This window comes from Pristiophorus japonicus, chromosome 20 (genome assembly GCF_044704955.1).
Source record: "Pristiophorus japonicus isolate sPriJap1 chromosome 20, sPriJap1.hap1, whole genome shotgun sequence".
Taxonomy (NCBI): domain Eukaryota; kingdom Metazoa; phylum Chordata; class Chondrichthyes; family Pristiophoridae; genus Pristiophorus; species Pristiophorus japonicus.
This window is the reverse complement of record NC_091996.1, coordinates 96,860,278-96,886,947: the sequence shown is the minus strand read 5'-3', so window position 1 is coordinate 96,886,947 and position 26,670 is coordinate 96,860,278. Positions and strand designations below refer to the sequence as shown.

The 26,670-nt window shown below is 59.8% G+C and overlaps 1 protein-coding gene across 2 annotated transcripts in view; it reads right to left on the bottom strand.

Annotated features, from left to right (window-relative positions):
• Window positions 1-26,670, bottom strand: part of cntrob (centrobin, centrosomal BRCA2 interacting protein) — a 54,893-nt gene that overhangs the window by 5,927 nt on the left and 22,296 nt on the right. For both annotated transcript variants that reach the window (XM_070863231.1, XM_070863232.1), the window contains exons 8-19: window positions 25,243-25,341; window positions 24,376-24,600; window positions 21,331-21,477; window positions 18,195-18,328; window positions 16,354-16,479; window positions 12,829-13,000; window positions 9,795-10,494; window positions 7,999-8,189; window positions 5,975-6,065; window positions 4,757-4,942; window positions 1,583-1,718; window positions 358-436 (exon numbers count right to left, since the gene is read on the bottom strand). In XM_070863231.1, coding sequence (XP_070719332.1) covers window positions 358-436; window positions 1,583-1,718; window positions 4,757-4,942; window positions 5,975-6,065; window positions 7,999-8,189; window positions 9,795-10,494; window positions 12,829-13,000; window positions 16,354-16,479; window positions 18,195-18,328; window positions 21,331-21,477; window positions 24,376-24,600; window positions 25,243-25,341 — 2,286 coding nt within the window. The remainder of the gene's footprint in view (window positions 1-357; window positions 437-1,582; window positions 1,719-4,756; window positions 4,943-5,974; window positions 6,066-7,998; window positions 8,190-9,794; window positions 10,495-12,828; window positions 13,001-16,353; window positions 16,480-18,194; window positions 18,329-21,330; window positions 21,478-24,375; window positions 24,601-25,242; window positions 25,342-26,670) is intronic.

Below are 26,670 nucleotides of genomic sequence, written 5' to 3'. Positions count from 1 at the left end.
GAGAAGAAATTCCTCCTCAGTTTTAAATGGGCGGCCCCTTATTCTAAGACCATGCCCTCCAGTTCTAGTCTCCCCCATCAGTGGAAACATCCTCTCTGCATCCACCTTGTCAAGCCCCCTCATAATCTTATACGTTTCGATAAGATCACCTCTCATTCTTCTGAATTCCAATGAGTAGAGGCTCAACCTGCTCAACCTTTCCTCATAAGTCAACCCCCTCATCTCCGGAATCAACCTTTAAATGCAACTGTGCCATTAGCCGCAAGTGCTCCTCGCGTGTCGAGTGTTGCGAAGGCTCGCTCCCCCAGCGCCCGCCCGCTCCCCTGGCCCCGTATCAAACCCCCGCGGGCCGCTCACCTCTCGCCTCGCCATCTGGTTTAGCTTCTGATCCAGGCTTCTCCGAGCTGAGGCAGCCGGACCCTCAGGTCCCTCAGGCCTGTGAAGGGAAACACAAGGGACGGTTAGACGGTGCAGCCCGCCCTGGGCCACCCTGAGCAGTGCTCACTCTCCTGCTCAATGGGCCGACATTCTCTCCAGTTTAGAAGAATGAGAGGTGATCTCATTGAAACATACACCATTCTTACAGGGCTTGACAGGGTAGATGCAGGGAGGGTGTTTCCCCCGGGCTGGGGAGTCTAGAACCAGGGGTCACAGTCTCAGGATAAGGGGGCGGCCATTTAGGACTGAGATGAGGAGGAATTTCTTCACTCAGAGGGTGGTGAATCTTTGGAATTCTCTGCCCCAGAGGGCTGTGGAGGCTCAGTCGTTGAGTATATTCGATAGATTTTTGGACTCTCGGGGAATCAAGGGATATGAGGATCAGGCGGGAAAGTGGAGTTGAGGTCATTATTGAATGGCGGACTCCCATGTCTCATGTGCTTAATCCAGTGGTTTGCCGATACCATATTTTAAAACCTGCAGATTGCCAAAAGGTCGGGAAGTGTAAGAGCGAACGTCTTCGTGGCGCGAGAGCCAGGGAGAGCGACAGAGCCAGGGAGAGCGACAGAGCCAGGGAGAGCGACAGAGCCAGGGAGAGCGACAGAGCCAGGGAGAGCGACAGAGCCAGGGAGAGCGACAGAGCCAGGGAGAGCGACAGAGCCAGGGAGAGCGACAGAGCCAGGGAGAGCGACAGAGCCAGGGAGAGCGACAGAGCCAGGGAGAGCGACAGAGCCAGGGAGAGCGACAGAGCCAGGGAGAGCGACAGAGCCAGGGAGAGCGACAGAGCCAGGGAGAGCGACAGAGCCAGGGAGAGCGACAGAGCCAGGGAGAGCGACAGAGCCAGGGAGAGCGACAGAGCCAGGGAGAGCGACAGAGCCAGGGAGAGCGACAGAGCCAGGGAGAGCGACAGAGCCAGGGAGAGCGACAGAGCCAGGGAGAGCGACAGAGCCAGGGAGAGCGACAGAGCCAGGGAGAGCGACAGAGCCAGGGAGAGCGACAGAGCCAGGGAGAGCGACAGAGCCAGGGAGAGCGACAGAGCCAGGGAGAGCGACAGAGCCAGGGAGAGCGACAGAGCCAGAGAGAGCGACAGAGCCAGAGAGAGCGACAGAGCCAGAGAGAGCCAGAGCGAGAGTCTTGTACGAACCCGTTCTGCTGGATGTCCCTGAGGTAGGTGAGGAGCTCGTCCATGGTTGGTGCCGGTCGGTCGGAGGTGTTGTGGTGCAAGCTCAGCAGCCTGGAGAGTTGTGTGATCTGCTTGGGCGACAGCACTCCTCCCAACCCTACAGTACAAAGGGAAAAGTACAGCCTCTGACAACAGCTTTCAAACTTCCCATCCTTGTTCACAGGCACTTCCATAGTCTCGCCCGTCCCTGTATCTTCATTGGCTGGAAAGCTCTTTGGAGGCGACCGGATAGTGTGACAGGCACTCTCCCTCTCTCACACGCCGCACTCTCCCTCTCGCTCACACGCCGCACTCTCCCTCGCTCACACGCTCACACGCCGCACTCTCCCTCTCTCACACGCCGCACTCTCCCTCTCGCTCACACGCCGCACTCTCCCTCGCTCACACGCTTACACGGCGCACTCTCCCTCGCTCACACGCCGCACTCTCCCTCTCTCACACGCTCACACGCCGCACTCTCCCTCTCTCACACGCTCACACGCCGCACTCTCCCTCTCTCACACGCCGCACTCTCCCTCTCGCTCACACGCCGCACTCTCCCTCTCTCACACGCTCACACGCCGCACTCTCCCTCTCTCACACGCCACACTCTCCTTCGCTCACACGCCACACTCTCCTTCGCTCACACGCCGCACTCTCCCTCGCTCACACGCCGCACTCTCCCTCTCGCTCACACGCCGCACTCTCCCTCTCGCTCACACGCCGCACTCTCCCTCGCTCACACGCCGCACTCTCCCTCGCTCACACGCCGCACTCTCCCTCTCGCTCACACGCCGCACTCTCCCTCGCTCACACGCCGCACTCTCCCTCTCGCTCACACGCCGCACTCTCCCTCGCTTACACGGCGCACTCTCCCTCTCTCACACGGCGCACTCTCCCTCGCTTACACGGCGCACTCTCCCTCTCTCACACGGCGCACTCTCCCTCTCTCACACGCCGCATTCTCCCTCTCTCCCTCGCTCACACGCCACACTCTCCTTCGCTCACACGCCGCACTCTCCCTCGCTCACACGCCGCACTCTCCCTCTCTCACACGGCGCACTCTCCCTCGCTCACACGCCGCATTCTCCCTCTCTCCCTCGCTCACACGCCACACTCTCCCTCTCTCACACGGCGCACTCTCCCTCGCTCACACGCCGCATTCTCCCTCTCTCCCTCGCTCACACGCCGCACTCTCCTTCGCTCACACGCCGTGCTCTCCCCCTCTCTCTCTCCCTCTCACACGCCGCACTCTCTCTCTCCCTCGCTCACACGCCGTGGTCTCTCTCTCCCTCTCCCTCGCTCACACGCCGTGCTCTCTCCCTCGCTCACACAGCGCACTCTCTCTCTCTCTCCCTCGTTCACACGCCGCATTCTCCCTCTCTCCCTCGCTCACATGCCACACACTCCTTCGCTCACACGCCGCACTCTCCCTCGCTCACACGCCGCACTCTCCCTCTCCCTCTCGCTCACACGCCGCACTCCCTCGCTCACACGCCGCACTTTCCCTCTCCCCCGCTCACACGCCGCATTCTCCCTCTCTCCCTCGCTCACATGCCACACACTCCTTCGCTCACACGCCGCACTCTCCCTCGCTCACACGCCGCACTCTCCCTCGCTCACACGCCGCACTCTCCCTCGCCCTCTCCCTCTCGCTCACACGCCGCACTCCCTCGCTCACACGCCGCACTCTCCCTCTCCCTCTCGCTCACACGCCGCACTCTCCCTCGCTTACACGGCGCACTCTCCCTCTCTCACACGCAGCATTCTCCCTCTCTCCCTCGCTCACACGCCACACTCTCCTTCGCTCACACGCCGCACTCTCCCTCGCTCACGCGCCGCACTCTCCCTCTCCTTCGCTTACACGGCGCACTCTCCTTCGCTCACACGCCGCATTCTCCCTCTCTCCCTCGCTCACACGCCGCACTCTCCCTCGCTCACACGCCGCACTCTCCCTCGCTCACACGCCGCACTCTCCCTCTCTCCCTCGCTCACACGCCGCACTCTCCCTCGCTCACACGCCGCACTCTCCCTCTCGCTCACACGCCGCACTCTCCCTCGCTCACACGCTGCACTCTCCCTCGCTCACACGCCGCATTCTCCCTCTCTCCTTCGCTTACACGCCGCACTCTCCCTCGCTCACACGCCGCACTCTCCCTCGCTCACACGCGCACTCTCCCTCTCCCGCCACACCTCTCCCTCTCCCTCACACGCCGCATTCTCCCTCTCTCCTTCGCTTACACGCCGCACTCTCCCTCGCTTACACGCCGCACTCTCCCCTCGCTCACACGCCGCACTCTCCCTCGCTCACACGCCGCACTCTCCCTCTCCCTCACACGCCGCACTCTCCCTCTCCCGCCGCACTCTCCCTCTCTCCCTCACACGCCGCACTCTCCCTCTCTCCTTCGCTTACACGCCGCACTCTCCCTCGCTCACACGCCGCACTCTCCCTCGCTCACACGCCGCACTCTCCCTCGCTCACACGCCGCACTCTCCCTCTCCCTCACACGCCACACTCTCCCTCGCTCACACGCCGCATTCTCCCTCTCTCCCTCGCTCACACGCCGCACTCTCCTTCGCTCACACGCCGTGCTCTCCCCCCTCTCTCTCTCCCTCTCACACGCCGCACTCTCTCTCTCCCTCGCTCACACGCCGTGGTCTCTCTCTCCCTCTCTCCCTCGCCATGCTCTCTCCCTCGCTCACACAGCGCACTCTCTCTCTCTCCCTCACACGCCACATTCTCCCTCTCTCCCTCGCTCACACGCCACACTCTCCTTCGCTCACACGCCGCACTCTCCCTCGCTCACACACCGTGCTCTCTCTCTCTCTCTCTCTCTCTCCCTCGCTCACACGGCACACTCTCTCTCTCCCTCTCTCTCGCTCACACGCCGCACTCTCTCTCTCCCTCTCTCCCTCGCCATGCTCTCTCCCTCGCTCACACGGCACACTCTCTCTCTCCCTCTCTCTCGCTCACACAGCGCACTCTCTCTCTCTCTCTCCCTCGCTCACACGGCACACTCTCTCTCTCCCTCTCTCTCGCTCACACGCCGCACTCTCTCTCTCCCTCTCTCACACGCCGTGCTCTCCCCCTCGCTCACATGGCGCACTCTCCCTCTCCCCCTCCCCCTCCCCCTCGCTCACACGCCGCACTCTCACCTGATTTCTGAGGGCTTTGGGGTGCAAATCCTTGCTGCAAGGGGGCAGCCTCCGCGGGATCGATCTTCACCTTCTGCACGGCGCTGCTGGTGATTTTGCCGCTTTGCGCAGCCAGTAACTGCCCTGGTGGCTGGGGCCTGACGTTCTCCCGGAGGTTGGAGCGATCCCGCAAAACTGGAGAGCCTCCTGAAAGGGAAGAGACTTGCATTTATACAGCACCTTTCACGACCACCGGACATCTCAAAGCGCTTTACAGCCAATGAAGTACTTTTAGAGTGTAGTCACCGTTGTAATGTGGGAAACGCCAATTTGTGCACAGCAAGCTCCCACACACAGCGATGTGGTAATGACCAGATCATCTGTTTTAGTGATGTTGGTTGAGGGATAAATATTGGCCCCAGGACACCGGGGAGAACTCCCCTGCTCTGCTTTGAAATAGTGCCATGGGATCTTTTACGACCACTTGAGGGGGCAGATGGGGCCTCGGTTTGATGTCTCATCTGAAAGATGGCACCTCCGACAGTGCGGGGCTCCCTCAGCACTGCCCCTCCGACAGTGCGGGGCTCCCTCAGCACTGCCCCTCCGACAGTGTGGTGCTCCCTCAGTACTGCCCCTCCGACAGTGTGGTGCTCCCTCAGTACTGCCCCTCCGACAGTGCAGGACTCCCTCAGCACTGCCCCTCCGACAGTGCGGCGCTCCTTCAGCACTGCCCCTCCGACAGTGCGGTGCTCCCTCAGCACTGCCCCTCCGACAGTGCGGTGCTCCCTCAGCACTGCCCCTCCGACAGTGCAGCACTCCCTCAGCACTGCCCCTCTGACAGTGCAGCACTCCCTCAGCACTGCCCCTCCGACAGTGCGGTGCTCCCTCAGCACTGCACTGGGAGTGTCAGCCTAAATTTTTGTGCTCAGGTCCCTGGAGTGGGACTTGAACCCACGACCTCCTGACTCCGAGGCGAGAGAGCTACCCACTGATCCACAGGAGAAACATTTCAGAGCCTGAGGAAGCCACAGCAAGGGACTCTTTTTAACCCGCTTGAGATGGAGCGGGCTAATTTCAGTGATTATCTCCATGATTTGCAAATAGTAGAGGAGGGGCTGGAGAGAAGCAGCGGTCACTGCTGGTGGCATCGTGCCCCATCAACCGTCAGTGCCCTCAGGAGAGAAACGGGACAAACTGAAGGGCGTGTGAGACACCGGATCAGCGCAGGGCCCCCTTTACCTGGCTGGGACGTTGTGTCGAGCTGCGCTGGGTTGGGCTTCTCCGTGTCGGCACTGCTTTCCACAGGATCTCCGGGCGATCGGTCTAAGAGCTGCGACAGAGAGAACATCGAAGTGTCGACAGAGTGAACAACACAAGAGGCTGCCGCTGGCTTGGCGGGAAAATCTTCCCCCGACCCGTCTTTGCTCAGATCGACACCGTACCCCTCCGCCCCCAAAGCGCGCGGATAACTCCCCGCGGGCAGCTGCCCCCAGCTGTCAATCGGGCATCGAGCTCCGTTCTGGTTGGTCACCTCGTTGTTCTTTGGTTGAGAACATCAGAATTAGGAGCAGGAGTCGGCCATTCGGTACCCTCGAGCGCGCTCCACCATTCAATACGATCGTGGCTGATCCGATCATGGACTCAGCTCCACTTCCCCGCCCGCTCCCCATAACCCTTCACTCCCTTATCGCTCAAAAATCTCTCTCTCTCCACCTTAAATATATTCACTGACCCAGCCTCCACAGCTCTCTGGGGCAGAGAATTCCACAGGTTTACGGCCCTCTGAGAGAAGAAATTCCTCCTCATCTCCGTCTTAAAAGTGGCGGCCCCTTATTCTGAAACTATGCCCCTAGTTTTAGTTTCCCCTATGAGTTTCCTCTCTGCATCCACCTTGTCGTGCCCTCTCATTATCTTATATATTTCGATAAGATCACCTCTCATTCTTCTGAACTCCAATGTGTATAGACCAATCTACTCAACCTATCCTCATAACTCCCCCCTTTCCTCTTCTAAATATTACCATGGGATCTTTTACATCCACCCGAGGGGGCAAACGGGGCCTCGGTTTAACGTCTCATCCGAAAGACGGCCCCTCCGACAGTGCGGCGCTCCCTCAGTACTGCCCCTCCGACAGTGCGGCGCTCCCTCAGCACTGCCCCTCCGACAGTGCGGCGCTCCCTCAGCACTGCCCCTCCGACTGTGTGGTGCTCCCTCAGCACTGCCCCTCCGACTGTGTGGTGCTCCCTCAGCACTCCCCCTCCGACTGTGTGGTGCTCCCTCAGTACTGCCCCTCCGACTGTGTGGTGCTCCCTCAGTACTGCCCCTCCGACAGTGCGGCGCTCCCTCAGTACTGCCCCTCCGACAGTGCGGCGCTCCCTCAGTACTGCCCCTCCGACAGTGCGGCGCTCCCTCAGCACTGCCCCTCCGACAGTGCGGCGCTCCCTCAGCACTGCCCCTCCGACTGTGTGGTGCTCCCTCAGCACTGCCCCTCCAACTGTGTGGTGCTCCCTCAGTACTGCCCCTCCGACTGTGTGGTGCTCCCTCAGTACTGCCCCTCCGACAGTGTGGTGCTCCCTCAGTACTGCCCCTCCGACAGTGAGGGGCTCCCTCAGCACTGCCCCTCCGACAGTGCGGGGCTCCCTCAGTACTGCCCCTCCGACAGTGCGGTGCTCCCTCAGTACTGCCCCTCCGACAGTGCGGTTCTCCCTCAGCACTGCCCCTCCGACAGTGCGGCGCTCCCTCAGTACTGCCCCTCCGACAGTGCGGCGCTCCCTCAGTACTGCCCCTCCGACAGTGCAGCGCTCCCTCAGCACTGCCCCTCCGACAGTGCGGCGCTCCCTCAGTACTGCCCCTCCGACAGTGCGGCGCTCCCTCAGTACTGCCCCTCCGACAGTGCAGCGCTCCCTCAGCACTGCCCCTCCGACAGTGCGGCGCTCCCTCAGTACTGCCCCTCCGACAGTGCGGCGCTCCCTCAGTACTGCCCCTCCGACAGTGCGGCGCTCCCTCAGTACTGCCCCTCCGACAGTGCAGCGCTCCCTCAGCACTGCCCCTCCGACAGTGCGGCGCTCCCTCAGTGCTGCCCCTCCGACAGTACGGCGGTCCCTCAGTACTGCACTGGGAGTGTCAGCCTGGATTTTTGTGCTCAAGTCCCTGGAGTGGGACTTGAACCCACAACCTTCTGACTCCGAGGCGAGAGAGTTGCCCACTGATCCACGGCTCTGTGCTGGAGAGCCAAGGGTTGCTTTCACAGAGTGCCCACCTACCATCTGGATGTAATACTGGAGCTCGCCGCTCTGCGAGCTGTGGTCCTGGAAGGACAGCCCCCCCGACGATTCGAAGCTGCCGTCCTGGATGGTTCCTCCCTCGTTGACCGACTGATACTGGGCGTGCCCACTGTCCTCGGCATCGTCGGTGAACGGGTGCTCGGCCAGATCGGCCGCGTGGGGGCCGGGAGCTGTAGGGAGAACATGGGGGAAATGAACTCCGTCGACACAGGTCACCCCAAACTCCCGCACTATCCCTTTCAGTATCACACAGCTTTTAGAGGGCGGGGCAGGGCAATGTCTCCTCACCAGTCGACATCATCATAGCGCCGCTCCCTCAGTACTGCCCCTCCGACAGTGCGCCGCTCCCTCAGTACTGCCCCTCCGACAGTGCGCCACTCCCTCAGTACTGCCCCTCCGACAGTGCGGCGCTCCCTCAGTACTGCCCCTCCGACAGTGCGACGTTCCCTCAGCATTGCCCCGTCCCCTCAGCATTGCCCCTCCGACAGTGCGGCGCTCCCTCAGTACTGCCCCTCCGACAGTGCGCCACTCCCTCAGTACTGCCCCTCCGACAGTGCGCCGCTCCCTCAGTACTGCCCCTCCCACAGTGCGCCACTCCCTCAGTACTGCCCCTCCGACAGTGCGGCACTCCCTCAGTACTGCCCCTCCGACAGTGCGGCGCTCCCTCAGTACTGCCCCTCCGACAGTGCGGCACTCCCTCAGTACTGCCCCTCCGACAGTGCGCCACTCCCTCAGCACTGCCCCTCCGACAGTGCGCCGCTTCCTCAGTACTGCCCCTCCGACAGTGCGGCGCTCCCTCAGTACTGCCCCTCCGACAGTGCGGCGCTCCCTCAGTACTGCCCCTCCGACAGTGCGGCGCTCCCTCAGTACTGCCCCTCCGACAGTGCGCCGCTCCCTCAGTACTGCCCCTCCGACAGTGCGGCGCTCCCTCAGTACTGCCCCTCCGACAGTGCGGCGCTCCCTCAGAACTGCCCCTCCGACAGTGCGGCGCTCCCTCAGTACTGCCCCTCCGACAGTGCGGCGCTCCCTCAGCATTGCCCCTCCGACAGTGCGGCACTCCCTCAGTACTGCCCCTCCGACAGTGCGACGTTCCCTCAGCATTGCCCCGTTCCCTCAGCATTGCCCCTCCGACAGTGCGGCGCTCCCTCAGTACTGCCCCTCTGACAGTGCGGCACTCCCTCAGTACTGCCCCTCCGACAGTGCGGCACTCCCTCAGCACTGCCCCTCCGACAGTGCGGCACTCCCTCAGCACTGCCCCTCCGACAGTGCGGCACTCCCTCAGCACTGCCCCTCCGACAGTGCGGCACTCCCTCAGTACTGCCCCTCCGACAGTGCGGCACTCCCTCAGCACTGCCCCTCCGACAGTGCGGCACTCCCTCAGCACTGCCCCTCCGACAGTGCGGCACTCCCTCAGTACTGCCCCTCCGACAGTGCGGGGCTCCCTCAATACTGCCCCTCCGACAGTGCGGCGCTCCCTCAGTACTGCCCCTCCGACAGTGCGGCGCTCCCTCAGCACTGCCCCTCCGACAGTGCGGCGCTCCCTCAGTACTGCCCCTCCGACAGTGCGCCGCTCCCTCAGTACTGCCCCTCTGACAGTGCGGCACTCCCTCAGTACTGCCCCTCCGACAGTGCGGCACTCCCTCAGCACGGTCCCTGGATGTTGAGTTCAAGTCCCTTGATGCGAGACCCGAACCCGGGGTGTCCCGACTTGGGAGACGAGAGCGCGCGCGCACTACCCTGTCGAGCACCTCCGGCAGTCGGACCCTTCGCTTTACCTGCGGTCATGGTCTCGTCGGCCTGGGGCTCGAGAGGGTGGAAGCTGGCGTGGCTGAGGAAGCTGTAGTTCAGGAGCTGGCTGAGCTCGTCCAAGGAGCGGGTGTCGGTGAGGAGCGGGAACATGGCTGACTGGTTGTGGCTCTGCCCGGCGTACGAGGAGGCCCAGGGATCGGCGGGCTGCGGCTGCGGGCGGTGCTCGCGCTTGGAGGCGGGGCGCGGCGCTTCGGCGGCGACGCAGCGGCCCGTGGTCCAGTCGGCGGTCACCGCGCGTCGAGTTGAGGCCTGCACCGCCGGCTGCAGGGGGATGGCCTGCGGAAAGGAGGCCAACGGGCGGCAGGCGGCCTGGGCGCACAGGTCGGCGCTCTCGCGGTGGCCGGCCGGCAGTGGCCCGCTGTCCGTCCCGCCGCCGGAGAGCGCCCGATCGGGAGGCGGCTCGCACCGGGGCCGGCCGGCCCAAGCCGGCTGCTCGGGGGGCCCCAGTTTGACCAGGTTCCCAGGGGCCCGAGGGCCACCGCCCCCGTCGAAGGAAGGCTCCAGCCGGCTGGTCTCCGAGGCCGGGACCGCGAACGGCACGCCGGAGGAGGACGAGAGATCGCAATCGCCGGTCGGCATGCTGGTCCCAGCCGCAGTCCCCGAGGTAGACAACGTCCTGTTGAGCTCTCGATAGACAGGGACCTCGTGGTAATGAAGGATGGATTGCTGCAGGACACACAAACGAGGCACCGTTAGAACCGGGACCTCGCCCAGCACAGAAAAAACAACGATGTAACAAAACACACAGTTCACCATGAATGTACTATCCCAGCAGTGCCAAGTGCTTTTGGAGGGAGAGCGGTGCAGAGACAACAAATCGGAGCAGGAGTCGGCCATTCGGCCCCTCGAACCTGCTCCGCCATTCAATATCATGGCCGATCTTATCCTGGCCTCAACTCCACTTCCCCGCTCGCTCCCCATAACCCTCGACTCCCTTATCGTTCAAAAATCTGTATCTCCACCTTCTATGTATTCAATGACCCAGCCTCCTCAGCTCTCTGGGGCAGAGAATTCCACAGATTCACAACCCTCAGAAGAAATTTCCGTTTTAAATGGGCAACCCCTTATTCTGAAACCATGCCCCCTAGTTCTAGATTCCCCCACGAGGGGAAACATCCTCTCTGCATCGACCCTGTCCAGCCCCCTCAGAATCTTATACGTTTCATTACGATCCCCTCTCATTCTTCTAAACTCCAAGGAGTACAGGCCCAACCCGCTCAACCTTTTTTCATAAGACAACCCCTTCATCCCAGGAATCAACCGAGTGAACCTTCTCTGAACTGCCTCCAATCCAAGTATATCTCCCCTTAAATAAGGAGGCCAAAACTGCATGCAGTACTCCAGGTGTGGCCTCACCAACACCCTGTACAGTTGTAGCAGGACTTCCCTGCATTTATACTCCATCCCCTTTGCAATAATTAGAAGCAGCCCACACCTACTCCAGGAATAGCGTTTCTACAGCTATGGATGGAATTAAAATGATTCCAGGAGTTTTGACACTCAATAAGTCCAACCATGGCAGAGCAGTGATGAACACAGTAAGCACCAGGATCACACCTTTTACATCGAGTGTACGGCACAGAGAGGCCACTGGGCCCTACCGCTCCGTGCCGGGGTTTATGCTCCACACCAGCCCCCTCCCACCCCTCTCCATCTCACCCCATCACCATCTCCTTCTATTTCTTTCCCCCTCATGTGTTTATCCAGCCTCCCCTTAAATGCATCGATACTATTCACCTCAACCCCTCCCTGTGGCAGCGAGTTCCACATTCTCACCGCTCTCTGGGGAAAGAGGTTTCTCCTGAATTCCCCATTGGATTTCTGGGTGACTGTCTGATATTGATGGCCCCACGATCTGGTCTGCCCCACAAGTGGAAACATCTCCGTCAATCCTATCGAACCCCTTCAGAATTTTAAAGCCCTCTATCAGGTCAGTCCGCAGCCTTCTCTCGGAGGGGAAATAGACCCAGCCTGTTCAACCTTCCCTGTTGTTCAATGTCACCGCAAGAATCTTGCATCATTGTCGGAGAGCCATGAAAAAGACTTGGATTTATATAGCGCCCTTCACAACCACCCGACGTTTAAAAGCGCTTTACAGCCAATGAGGTACTTTTGGAATATAATCACTGTTGTAATATGGGAAACGCGGCAGCCAACTTGCGCACAGCAAGCTCCCACACACAGCACTGTGATAATGACCGGATAATCTATTTTATCGTTATGTTGATTGAGGGATAAATATTGGATAACTCCCCAGCTCTTCGAATTAGTAGCCATGGGATCTTTTACATCCACTCGAGGGCAGACGGGGCCTCGGTTCAACGTCTCATCCAAAAGACGGCCCCTCCGACAATGCGGGGCTGCCTCAGCACTGCCCCTCCGACAGCGCGGGGCTCCCTCAGCACGGCCCCTCCGACAGCGCGGCGCTCCCTCAGCATCGCCCCTCCGACAGCGCGGGGCTCCCTCAGTACTGCCCCTCCGACAGCACGGGGCTCCCTCAGTACGGCCCCTCCGACAGTGCGGCGCTCCCTCAGCACTGCCCCTCCGACAGCGCGGGGCTCCCTCAGTACTGCCCCTCCGACAGTGCGGCGCTCCCTCAGCACTGCCCCTCCGACAGTGCGGCACTCCTTCAGTACTGCCCCTCCGACAGCGCGGGGCTCCCTCAGCACTGCACTGGGAGTGTCAGCCTGGATTTGTTTTGTGCTCAGGTCCCTGGAGTGGGACTCGAAGCCACGACCTTCTGTCTCAGGAGGCGAGAGTGTGACCCACTGAGCCACGGCTGAGAGCTGGGAGAAATGCTGCCTGTAATTCCTTTGGACCAGAGCGGTCCCTTCAAGAGGCAGCATCGCCCATTCAGCGCGATGCGGTTCTTGGTGAAAAGCCATTGAGCCACTGCGCAGGTTCCCCGGGTCTCTGCGCGACTGCACAGCTTACAGCGATCGTTGATTCGGAGCCGGAGTGGTCGGGGGTTGGGACGCGCGACGTCTCTCAATCACTTACCGCCGGCTTCTGGTGCCCGTGGGCCGGGTTTTCGGTCATCAGCACCTTGAGCGCCTCGTTCCAGTGGGCCTGCATCATGGTCTGTAGCTTGGTCACCATCTCGCCACGCTGTATCTCCAGCTGCCTCTTCACCGCCAGCACTCGGCCAGTCTCCTCTTGCCCCTTCGCCAACCTGCAGCCGACGCCCACACAAACAACCTGCATTTAGATAGCGCCTTTCGCCACCCGCAGGTCGGCGCAAAGCGCTTCACAGCCTTTTGTTTAAATTTAAAAGTGCAGTCGCTGTTCGAATGTGGGAAATGCAGCAGCCAATTTGCGCACAGCAAGCTCCCACACACAGCAGTGTGATAATGACCCGGATAATCTGTTTTAGTGATGTTGTTTGAAGGACACATATTGGCCCCAGGACACCGGGGAGAACTCCCCTGCTCATCAAAATAGAGAGGTCACGGAATTTTTACGGCCACCTGAGAGGGCAGACAGGAACTCTGTTTAACATTTCAAAGAAGGCAGCTCGAACAGTGCGGCGCTCCCTCAGTACTGCCCCTCCGACAGTGGGGCGCTCCCTCAGTACCGCCCCTCCGACAGTGGGGCGCTCCCTCAGTACCGCCCCTCCGACAGTGCGGCGGTCCCTCAGTACCGCCCCTCCGACAGTGCGGCGCTCCCTCAGTACCGCCCCTCCGACAGTGCGGCGCTCCCTCAGTACCGCCCCTCCGACAGTGGGGCGCTCCCTCAGTACCGCCCCTCCGACAGTGGGGCGCTCCCTCAGTACCGCCCCTCCGACAGTGCGGCGCTCCCTCAGTACCGCCCCTCCGACAGTGCGGCGCTCCCTCAGTACCGCCCCTCCGACAGTGCGGCCCTCCGACAGTACCGCCCCTCCGACAGTGCGGCCCTCCGACAGTACCGCCCCTCCGACAGTACCGCCCCTCCGACAGTACCGCCCCTCCGACAGTACCGCCCCTCCGACAGTACCGCCCCTCCGACAGTACCGCCCCTCCGACAGTACCGCCCCTCCGACAGTACCGCCCCTCCGACAGTACCGCCCCTCCGACAGTACCGCCCCTCCGACAGTACCGCCCCTCCGACAGTACCGCCCCTCCGACAGTACCGCCCCTCCGACAGTACCGCCCCTCCGACAGTACCGCCCCTCCGACAGTACCGCCCCTCCGACAGTACCGCCCCTCCGACAGTACCGCCCCTCCGACAGTACCGCCCCTCCGACAGTACCGCCCCTCCGACAGTACCGCCCCTCCGACAGTACCGCCCCTCCGACAGTACCGCCCCTCCGACAGTACCGCCCCTCCGACAGTACCGCCCCTCCGACAGTACCGCCCCTCCGACAGTACCGCCCCTCCGACAGTACCGCCCCTCCGACAGTACCGCCCCTCCGACAGTACCGCCCCTCCGACAGTACCGCCCCTCCGACAGTACCGCCCCTCCGACAGTACCGCCCCTCCGACAGTACCGCCCCTCCGACAGTACCGCCCCTCCGACAGTACCGCCCCTCCGACAGTACCGCCCCTCCGACAGTACCGCCCCTCCGACAGTACCGCCCCTCCGACAGTACCGCCCCTCCGACAGTACCGCCCCTCCGACAGTACCGCCCCTCCGACAGTACCGCCCCTCCGACAGTACCGCCCCTCCGACAGTACCGCCCCTCCGACAGTACCGCCCCTCCGACAGTACCGCCCCTCCGACAGTACCGCCCCTCCGACAGTACCGCCCCTCCGACAGTACCGCCCCTCCGACAGTACCGCCCCTCCGACAGTACCGCCCCTCCGACAGTACCGCCCCTCCGACAGTACCGCCCCTCCGACAGTACCGCCCCTCCGACAGTACCGCCCCTCCGACAGTACCGCCCCTCCGACAGTACCGCCCCTCCGACAGTACCGCCCCTCCGACAGTACCGCCCCTCCGACAGTACCGCCCCTCCGACAGTACCGCCCCTCCGACAGTACCGCCCCTCCGACAGTACCGCCCCTCCGACAGTACCGCCCCTCCGACAGTACCGCCCCTCCGACAGTACCGCCCCTCCGACAGTACCGCCCCTCCGACAGTACCGCCCCTCCGACAGTACCGCCCCTCCGACAGTACCGCCCCTCCGACAGTACCGCCCCTCCGACAGTACCGCCCCTCCGACAGTACCGCCCCTCCGACAGTACCGCCCCTCCGACAGTACCGCCCCTCCGACAGTACCGCCCCTCCGACAGTACCGCCCCTCCGACAGTACCGCCCCTCCGACAGTACCGCCCCTCCGACAGTACCGCCCCTCCGACAGTACCGCCCCTCCGACAGTACCGCCCCTCCGACAGTACCGCCCCTCCGACAGTACCGCCCCTCCGACAGTACCGCCCCTCCGACAGTACCGCCCCTCCGACAGTACCGCCCCTCCGACAGTACCGCCCCTCCGACAGTACCGCCCCTCCGACAGTACCGCCCCTCCGACAGTACCGCCCCTCCGACAGTACCGCCCCTCCGACAGTACCGCCCCTCCGACAGTACCGCCCCTCCGACAGTACCGCCCCTCCGACAGTACCGCCCCTCCGACAGTACCGCCCCTCCGACAGTACCGCCCCTCCGACAGTACCGCCCCTCCGACAGTACCGCCCCTCCGACAGTACCGCCCCTCCGACAGTACCGCCCCTCCGACAGTACCGCCCCTCCGACAGTACCGCCCCTCCGACAGTACCGCCCCTCCGACAGTACCGCCCCTCCGACAGTACCGCCCCTCCGACAGTACCGCCCCTCCGACAGTACCGCCCCTCCGACAGTACCGCCCCTCCGACAGTACCGCCCCTCCGACAGTACCGCCCCTCCGACAGTACCGCCCCTCCGACAGTACCGCCCCTCCGACACTACCGCCCCTCCGACACTACCGCCCCTCCGACACTACCGCCCCTCCGACACTACCGCCCCTCCGACACTACCGCCCCTCCGACACTACCGCCCCTCCGACACTACCGCCCCTCCGACACTACCGCCCCTCCGACACTACCGCCCCTCCGACAGTACCGCCCCTCCGACAGTACCGCCCCTCCGACAGTACCGCCCCTCCGACAGTACCGCCCCTCCGACAGTACCGCCCCTCCGACAGTACCGCCCCTCCGACAGTACCGCCCCTCCGACAGTACCGCCCCTCCGACAGTACCGCCCCTCCGACAGTACCGCCCCTCCGACAGTACTGCCCCTCCGACAGTACTGCCCCTCCGACAGTACTGCCCCTCCGACAGTGCAGTGCTCCCTCAGTACTGCCCCTCCGACAATGCGGCGCTCCGACAGTACTGCCCCTCCGACAGTACAGCACTACCTCAGCACAGCACTGGGAGCATTTGCTTAGATTTTCTTGTGTGCTCAAGTTCCCGGAGCGGGTCTTGAACCCACAACCTTCAGACTCAGAGGCGAGGGTGACAACCACTGAGCCACGGCTTACACATAGCGACTTGAGCCAATCTTTCCTTCGATGGAGAGGGAGGGCGGGGGCCTGTAGCTGGGAACAAGAAGAAAATGTTTGAAAAGATCAGCTACCTTAGCTCGTAACTCTCAATCATTCGCCGATGCTTCTCCTCGCGGTCCTGCAATTCCGACTTGAACCCCCCGAGCTGCTTGCCCAGCTCCTGCTCGTGCTGTCCAGTCAGTTCCATGATCTGCTTCCTATGTGCAGTGAAAAATAAAATCAGTGTCAAAATATGGGCACTATCTGTAGCCGAGGAAAGAGTTCAGTCACAAAGTTAGTTTTTTAAACTAGTGGTCTTTCGAAACAACCTATATTTATATAGCGACTTTAACATAGTGAAACGTCCCAAGGTGCTTCATAGGAGTGTTATAGACAAAAACTTCACACCGAGCCGCATAAGAAGAAATTAGGGCAGATGACCAAAAGAGGTCGGTTTTAAGGAGCGTCTTAAAAGGAGGAGAGAGAGGTGGAGAGGTTCAGGGAGGGAGTTCCAGAGCTTGGGGCCCAGGCAACAGAAGGCACGGCCACCGATGGTGGAGCAATTATAATCAGGGATGGTCAGGAGGGCAGAATTAGAGGAGTGCAGACATCTCGGGGGGCTGTGGGGCTGGAGGAGATTACAGAGATAGGGAGGGGCGAGGGCCATGGAGGGATTTGAAAATAAGGATGAGATAAGTGGGACTGGGTGCGAGTTAGGACAGGGGGCAGCGAGCACAGGGGGTGATGGGTGAGCGGGACTGGGTGCGAGTTAGGACACGGGGCAGTGAGCACAGGGGGTGATGGGTGAGCGGGACTGGGTGCGAGTTAGGACACGGGGCAGTGAGCACAGGGGGTGATGGGTGAGCGGGACTGGATGCGAGTTAGGACATGGGGCAGCGAGCACAGGGGGTGATGGGTGAGTGGGACTGGGTGCGAATTAGGACATGGGGCAGCGAGCACAGGGGGTGATGGGTGAGTGGGACTGGGTGCGAATTAGGACATGGGGCAGTGAGCACAGGGGGTGATGGGTGAATGGGACTCGGTGTGAGTTAGGACACGGGGCAGCGAGCACAGGGGGTGATGGGTGAGTGGGACTCGGTGCGAGTTAGGACACGGGGCAGCGAGCACAGGGGGTGATAGGTGAGTGGGACTGGGTGCGAGTTAGGACACGGGGCAGTGAGCACAGTGGGTGATGGGTGAGTGGGACTGGGTGTGAGTTAGGACACGGGGCACAGGGGGTGATGGGTGAGTGGGACTGGGTGTGAGTTAGGACACGGGGCAGTGAGCACAGGGGGTGATGGGTGAGCAGGACTGGGTGCGAGTTAGGACACGGGGCAGTGAGCACAGGGGGTGATAGGTGAGTGGGACTGGGTGTGAGTTACGACACGGGACAGCGAGCACAGTGGGTGATGGGTGAGTGGGACTGGGTGTGAGTTAGGACACGGGGCAGCGAGCACAGGGGGTGATGGGTGAGTGGGACTTGGTGTGAGTTAGGACACGGGGCACAGGGGGTGATGGGTGAGTGGGACTGGGTGCGAGTTAGGACACGGAGCAGTGAGCACAGGGGGTGATGGGTGAGTGGGACCCGGTGTGAGTTAGGACACGGGGCACAGGGGGTGATGGGTGAGCGGAACTGGGTGAGAGTTAGGACACGGGGCAGCGAGCACAGCGGGTGATGGGTGAGCGGGACTGGGTGTGAGTTAGGACACGGGGCAGTGAGCACAGGGGGTGATGGGTGAGCGGGACTCGGTGCGAGTTAGGACACGGGGCAGTGAGCACAGGGGGTGATGGGATCTTCTGATGGTTCGTTCACCAGTGACTGAGCCCAGTAGGAAAAGGCCGAGGATCACTTTCCCACTCCCGGGAACACTGTCTGCACCGGCGATACCCATGAACCACAGGAGTGCGCCCAGCGTGCTGGAGCTGCGCCTACCTGTGCTGTTCTCGTACCGCCGCTGTCTGACGGGCGCTGTCTTCGTGCAGCGTGGTCACACGCTCCGTCACCTGCTGCTCCAGGGCCACCTTAAACTCCGTCTCGCTCTTGACACGCTGCGATTCGAAGCGGGCCTGTGGAGGGACATTTCATTTACACACACAACTTCAGATTTGCTTTTTTTTTTAAAAAGCAGCTTTCAAAAAAAGTGTTTCCTCCGCTGCTCCTGAAGGCACGGACTCTCACACCTTCACCAAGTGCTGGTCACCCTCCAGTACACAAGGTAAGAACATTAATAGGAACAGGAGTCGGCTGTACGGCCCCCTCGAGACCGTTCACTCAGATCGTGGCTGATCGCGGGAGGCGGGAGGCTCACGACCCTCCGACACAACCACGCAGGCTAGCCCTGGGCTAATGATCAAGAGACACGAGTTCAAATCCCCCCCACACAAACTGTGGAATTATCAATTAAATAAATCTGGAACAATGCTAGAGTCAATAATGGTGAGCATGAAACTACCAGATATGTTGTTAAAAACCCATCTGGGTCACTGATGCTCCTTTAGGGAAGGAAATCTGCTGCCCTTACCCGGTCTGGCCGCTAGGTGACTCCAGACCCACAGCAATGTGGTCAAATTTAACGGTCCCCTGGAATGGCCCAGCGAGATTCCACACAGACCGCAGCGGTTAACAAGGCGGCTCACCGCCACCTTCTCCAGGGCAATGAGAAAGAAAGACTTGCATTTATATAGCGCCTTTCACAACCACCGGCCGTCCGAAAGTGCTTCATAGCCAATGAAGTACTTTTAGAGTGTAGTCACTGTTGTAATGTGAGAAACACGGCAGCTCAATTTGTGCACAGCAAGCTCCCACACACAGCAATGTGATAATGACCCAGATAATCTGTTTTGGTGATCTTGGTTGAGGGATAAATATTGGCCCCAGGGGGAACTCCCCTGCTTTTCAAAATAGAGCCATGGGATCTTTTACATCCACCTGAGTGAGCAGATAGGGGCTCAGTTTAACGTCTCATCCGAAAGATGGTCCCTCCGACAGTGTGGCGCTCCCTCAGTACTGCCCCTCCGACTGTGCGGCGCTCCCTCAGTACTGCCTCTCCGACAGTGCGGCGCTCCCTCAGCACTGCCCCTCCGACAATGCGGCGCTCCCTCAGCACTGCCCCTCCGACAGTGCGGCGCTCCCTCAGCACTGCCCCTCCGACAGTGCGGCGCTCCCTCAGCACTGCCCCTCCGACTGTGCGGCGCTCCCTCAGCACTGCCCCCTCCGACAATGCGGCGCTCCCTCAGCACTGCCCCTCCGACAATGCGGCGCTCCCTCAGCACTGCCCCTCCGACAGTGCGGCGCTCCCTCAGCACTGCCCCTCCGACAGTGCGGCGCTCCCTCAGTACTGTCCCTCCGACAGTGCGGCGCTCCCTCAGTACTGTCCCTCCGACAATGCGGCGCTCCCTCAGCACTGCCCCTCCGACAGTGCGGCGCTCCCTCAGCACTGCCCCTCCGACAGTGCGGCGCTCCCTCAGCACCGCCCCTCCGACACTCCCTCAGTACTGCCCCTCCGACAGTGCAGCGCTCCCTCAGCACTGCCCCCTCCGACAGTGCGGCGCTCCCTCAGCACTGCCCCCTCCAACAGTGCGGCGCTCCCTCAGCACGGCGCTCCCTCAGTACTGCACTGGGAGCATCAACCTAGATTTATGTGCTCAAGTCCCTGGAGTTGGACTTGAACCCACAACCTTCTGACTCAGAGGCGAGGGTGCTGCCCACTGAGCCACAGCTGACGCATCACAATTGGGGGATGGGTAATAAGTGCCAGCCCTACCGCTGTCGCCCACATCCTGTGAATGAAGAAAAACACCTTCACCCTCGGGGCTCACTGCCCACCAGACACCGCGGGAACCCTGGCTGGCTCTCTCCCCTCACCAGTCCGGGGGCGCCAGGTCCAACTGAGCACCAGTTACTGCCTCAGGCAGGTCAACTGGCTCAGGTCAGACTTGGGCCGGCCTCCATCCCACACAGGACAGTGTCCTTATCAGAGACATCGGAGAAGATCTGTAATGTTTTTGCTCCGTGGGCTCTTTGCTTAAGAATCCATAGCAACACGTTGCTATTAAGAACTAGTTGGTTTATTAGCAAAAGGTTTAACAATCACACGACACATTACCGGTTCATCCACCAGGCTCACAACCACCTGCCCCATCGTGGATCCCCCGAACCCAACTGGACGGGGTTTTATTGAGTCTTGTGAACGTCACGTGACCTGGATAAGCCACTCCCCACTCAACAGCTCTACAACTATATTGATTAACAGATAAAGCAGAGTGCCCCCTTATTAAAAGGGACACTAGAACACACAAAATTAGCAATAAAACTTTAAGTAAACCTTAAACGATCAAATTAAAATTTGGTTGCCGGGGGTGATGATGCACTCCAGTCCCTCCGGTGCCCACCTCTCGCGGAAGGCCGCGAGTGTACCGGTGGACACCGCGTGCTCCATCTCCAGGGACACCCTGGCTCAGATGTAACCGTGAAAGAGAGGCAGGCAGTCGGGCTGAACGACCCCCTCGACCGCCCGGTGCCTGGGCCGGCCGATGGCCCCCTTGGCCGTGCCCAGGAGCAGTCCCACGAGGAGGCCCTCCGACCTGCCCCCTCCCCTCCGCACAGGGTGCCCAAAGATCAGGAGCGTGGGACTGAAGTGCAGCCAGAATTTGAGGAGCAGCCCCTTCGAATAATGGAAGAGGGGCTGCAACCTCACACATTCAATAAAAACATGGAACACAGACTCCTCCAGACAGCAGAAATTACAGGCGGCCTGGGAGCCTGTGAATTGACTTAAAAACTTATTGCACAGGACTGCTCCGTGCAACACCCTCCAGGCCAAGTCCCCAATAGATAGAGGGAGGACTCCCGCGTAGGGTGCACTCCATTGGGGACCCCCGCCTCCTCCGGACGGCAGGATGGTGTGCCATGGCGTGTCCGGACGGCAGACGAGGATGGCAAGGTGGAGAGTGTGCAGGAGCAGCCCGTACAGGAAACCCCTCCCACCACGCAGAGCTGAAAGGCACGGTCAACAGCTCGACAAACCTATGAGCATACATTACAAGATCCACACACACACACACACCACCTTCGCCAGGCTGAGTTCCATCTGCAGGTTATCCTTATCACGTTTGGCGGTGTCCAACTCGATTTCGAGCTGCTGCAGTTCTGATTGGACGGACGCGAGGACCTCCTGCGCATCGTGCGCTCGCTGTGACTCACGCTGAGCGGTTGCCTGTCCAATCATAAAGGCAGAAGCAAAGGTAAGGCGCTGACAGACTGTTTCCCCCGGGCTGGGGAGTCTAGAACCAGGGGTCACAGTCTCAGGATAAGGGGTCGGCCATTTAGGACTGAGATGAGGAGAAATTTCTTCACAGAGGGTGGTGAATCTTTGGAATTCTCTTCCCCAGAGGGCCGTGGAGGCTCAGTCACTGAGTATATTCAAGGCTGAGATCAATAGATTTTCGGAATTTCGGGGAATCAAGGGATTTGGGGATTGAGCGGGGAAGTGGAGTTGAGGTCGAAGATCAGCCATGATCGTATTGAATGGCGGAGCAGGCTCGAGGGGCCATATGGCCTACTCCTGCTCCTATTATATTGGGTCGAAAATTCGCCGGGTGGATACGATGCGCGCACGGACCCAGCGAGGCCTGGCAAAAGCCGGTTCCCGGGGCGGGATGCGCACGCGTCGAAAAAAAACCGACATTTTCAATCTGTCAAAATGGCTTCAGACAGATTCTCCACACCCCCGCAGGAAGAATGTCCGTGCGGGAGAGATCGGGCTATTTGCCCAACTCATGCCCAGCAAATGTCCTTCAAACTTTTATGCCTGGTAAAAGCAGGCACATTACGTTTACCAGCGGAACACTTAAAACATAAAAATGAATGATTAAATTACATTTTTCGATGTTAAAAATCCTGTCCATTAAAAGGTAAGTTTATTTTTTAACTCTATTAAAAACACATTAAAATTCCAAAAAATATTTTGTTTTCTAAAACATTTCATTACATTTAATTTCAATTAATTTAAAATATGCGAGGTGTTTTTATTTATTGTGCTGTGTTTTAGGGGATTATTCTCACTGATCGCAATGTGAGCTCTACAAGCGGAGTGATTGGTGTTCCCGGCCCACGTGACTCCAGCATCGATGTCCGTGCGTGGAAGACAGATCCCCGCGTGCCGTGGGGCGAAAGGAGGCTCCAACCAAAATCCTACCTTTCCCCGGACCAACAGGTAGTTTTCCGGGTCAGATGCATTCGTATCAATGAAGCCTCCGACCGCAATTTTCCCTTCCCTTCCCTCCCCTGCCCTCCCCCCTCTCCCCCCCACACCCTCCCCTCACTACCCCTCCCCCTCCACCCACGCTCCCCTCTCCTCCCCGCTCATTATGTTCTTCAAACTCAACTGGAATCTGGAATGCACTGTTTCCAGTGCCAGGAGGGTCAGTAACCAGAGGGACACAGATTGACGATAATCGGCGATGGAACCAGAGGGGGAGATGGGGAGAATGTGTTTACGCAGCGAGTTGTTGTGATCGGGAACGTGCTGCCTGAAAGGGCGGTGGGAGCAGATTCAATAGTAACTTTCAAACCGGGAATTGGATCAATACTGGACGGGGAAACATTCACCGGGCTGTGGGGAGAGAGGAATATAAAAGCAGGAAAGTCTTGCTACAGTTATACAGCGTATTGGTGAGGCCACACCTGGAATACTGCGTGCAGTTTTGGTTTCCATATTTACAAAAGGATATACTTGCTTTGGAGGCAGTTCAGAGAAGGCTCACTCGGTTGATTCCGGGGATGAGGGGGTTGACTTATGAGGAAAGGCTGAATAGATTGGGCCTCTACTCATTGGAATTCAGAAGAATGAGAGGTGATCTTATCGAAACGTATAAGATTATGAGGGGGCTTGACAAGGTGGATGCAGAGAGGATGTTTCCACTGATGGGGGAGAATAGAACTAGGGGGCATGGTCTTAGAATAAGGGGGCGCCCATTTAAAACTGAGATGAGGAGGAATTTCTTCTCAGAGGGTTGTAAATCTGTGGAATTCGCTGCCTCAGAGAGCTGTGGAAGCCGGGACATTGAATAAATTTAAGTCAGAAATAGACAGTTTCTTAAACAATAAGGGGATAAGGGGTTATGGGGAGCGGGCGGGGAAGTGGAGCTGAGTCCATGATCGGATCAGCCATGATCGTATTAAATGGTGGAGCAGGCTCGAGGGGCCGAATGGCCGACTCCTGCTCCTATTTCTTATGTTCTTAACGCAGGAGGGACTTGGACTAAATGGATCGCTCTTTCAAAGAGACGGCAGATACCTACTGGCCTGCCACCCGTGCTGTGCGACTCGATGAACTAAAGACCAGGGGCTGGATTTGCAGTGCGTTGCCGCCCCGGTTAGCGCCCCGGAGGGGCAGCAATGGTGGCGGTGAGTACCTCCGGACGGGCGGCCAGCTCCCAGCACCCCGCCGGGACACTCGGGGCCAGTTTCGAGGGGGGGGGGGGGCCACGGAGTGTTACCGCCCGGGAGACGCGAGCTGATACGCCAGCGCCCCTTGGCCGTGTCACCATCGCGATATTTGTTTCGCGCCTGATCCGTAGCGCCCCGCAGCGCCCCCTGCTGGGACCGCCTGTGAAAGCAGGGGGGCCCCCAGCGAGCTCAGTAATTCCGACCTCGGGTAAGTGCGATCGTGTTTGGAGTTTTGCGATGCAGGTTGATGTGACGTCAGTAATGTATTGGGAACGTTTCTGGTATTTTTCTTTCCAGGGAGGCCTCTCGCAGGACGCCCCGAGGCCGGCTGTTTAGCTCGGTGGTTTCAGCCGGCTTTGCCCCGTAAGAGAAATGTGGAACGCCTCCCCTAGTGCCCCGGTCTACACTCGGGGCCCAGCCGCTGAAGACGGAAACCATTTTCCGGGCCAAAATTTACCGCCCCGCCAGGGTTAACGCCACAACAGACGCGCGACTAAATTTCCACCTCCAGCTCTTTTAAAAAGGCGCGTGTGATACATTTTCTATGTTGAAGGGAACTCCCTTGGGCTTTTAGATGGTATATGTAAAGCTGGGGATTTCCAATGGCTGGGGGGGGGGGGGGGGTTAGTGACACTACTGCCCCACCCTCCCCACCCCACCCTACCTTCTCTCTCTCCAGCTGCTGTTGGAGATCTCCCTCCCGCTGCGCCCTCCGCTGCTCGCGCTGCGTACCAGCCTCGCGCTCCTCGCCCAGCTTGGCGCGCAGGACCTCGGCCTGCTGCCGCTCGTGCAGCCTGCCGCTCTCCGCCTTCTCAGCCTCGCCCTGCAGCTTCAGGCAGCGGCCCCGCTCCGCCTCCACCATCGCCCGCAGCCGCCGGCCCTCCTCCTCCTGCAGGGTGAACAGAGGGATCAACTCGTGCTTTACTTTCGTTCCCATTTTACTGCTCGATGTTACAGTCCCGGCTATAGTGGCAGTCGTGGCTCAGTGGGTGTATCTCTCGCTCCCTCGTCTCAGAGTCACAAGTATGTGGGTTCAAGTCCCACTCCAGGGACTCGAGCACGAAAATTGACACTGACACTCCAGTGCAGTGCTGAGGGAACGCGGCACTGTCAGAGGTGCCGTCTTTCAGATGGGAAGTTAAACCGATACCCCGTCTCTCTCTCTCAGTACTGCCCCTCCGACAGTGCAGCACTCCCTCAGTACTGTCCCTCCGACGGTGCAGCGCTCCCTCGGTACTGCCCCTCCGACAGTGCGGCGCTCCCTCAGTACTGCCCCTCCGACAGTGCGGCGCTCCCTCAGTACTGCCCCTCCGACAGTGCGGCGCTCCCTCAGTACTGCCCCTCCGACAGTGCGGAGCTCCCTCAGTACTGCCCCTCCGACAGTGCGGCGCTCCCTCAGTACTGCCCCTCCGACAGTGCAGCGCTCCCTCAGCACCGCCCCTCCACAGTGCGGCGCTCCCTCAGCACTGCCCCTCCGACAGTGCGGCGCTCCCTCAATACCGCCCCTCCGACAGTGCGGCATTTCCCTTACCAGCGAGCCCCTCTCCTTCTCCAACAGACCCTTCTCCTGCTGTTCCTTCGCCAGAATTTGGTTTGCGTGGGACAAACGGTGCTCGAGGTTGAACAGCGCCTGGAAGGGAAACAGAAATCCTGCGTTACTTGTGTCTTCCTGCTCTGACTGGACACCTCTAACCTCTCTCTCCAGCAGGCAGTGATTCCCCGAGGGAAGGGCTCACTGGGCCCCGACAAGCCTCCAGCGGGAGCCACACAGAGCCATGGCTCAGTGCCGAGCAGTTCGGTGTGAGGAGGACATAACGAGGCTGCAGGGGACCTAGACAGGCTGAGGGAGTGGGCAAGAATTTGGCAGATGGAGTATAATGTTGGAAAGTGTGAGGTCATGTACTTGGCAGAAAAAAAAATCAAAGAGCAAGTTATTATTTAAATGGAGAAAGATTGCAAAGTGCTGCAGTACAGCGGGACCTGGGGGTACTTGTGCATGAAACACAAAAGGTTAGTATGCGGGTACAGCAAGTGATCAGGAAGGCCAATGGAATCTTGGCCTTTATTGCAAAGGGGATGGAGTATAAAAGCAGGGAAGTCTTGCTACAGTTATACAGGGTATTGGTGAGGCCACACCTGGAATACTGCGTGCAGTTTTGGTTTCCATATTTACGAAAGGATATACTTGCTTTGGAGGCAGTTTAGAGAAGGTTCACTCGGTTGATTCCGGAGATGAGGGGGTTGACTTATGAGGAAAGGTTGAGGAGGTTGGGCCTCTACTCATTGGAATTCAGAAGAATGAGAGGTGATCTTATTGAAACGTATAAGATTATGAGGGGGCTTGACAAGGTGGATGCAGAGAGGATGTTTCCACTGATGGGCGAGACTAGAACTAGGGGGCATGGTCTTAGAATAAGGGGCTTCCCATTTAAAACTGAGATGAGGAGGAATTTCTTCTCTGAGGGTTGTAAATCTGTGGAATTCGCTGCCTCAGAGAGCTGTGGAAGCTGGGGCATTGAATTAATTTAAGACAGAAATAGACAGTTTCTTTAACGATAAGGGGATAAGGGGTTATGGGGAGTGGGCGGGGAAGTGGAGCTGAGTCCATGATCAGATCAGCCATGGTCTTATTAAATGGTGGAGCAGACTCGAGGGGCCGTATGACCTTCTCCTGCTCCTATTTCTTATATTCCTATGAATGCAGGGCTGAGACCCAAACCTATTGATAGAGTACAAACACAAGGAAGTTATGATCAACCTTTGCAAAGGTTTGGCCCCAACTGGAGTGTCGTGTCGAATTCTGGGCGCCACAATTTAGGAAGGACGCGAGGTCCGAAAAGAGAGACTCAAGATGTGTGAAAATAATCATAGCAATGCAACCTGTACACAAGGGAAGACATCCATTTGAACCATTCTTTCCCAACATCTGTGTCAGGGACAACCTTCACCAACACTCTGG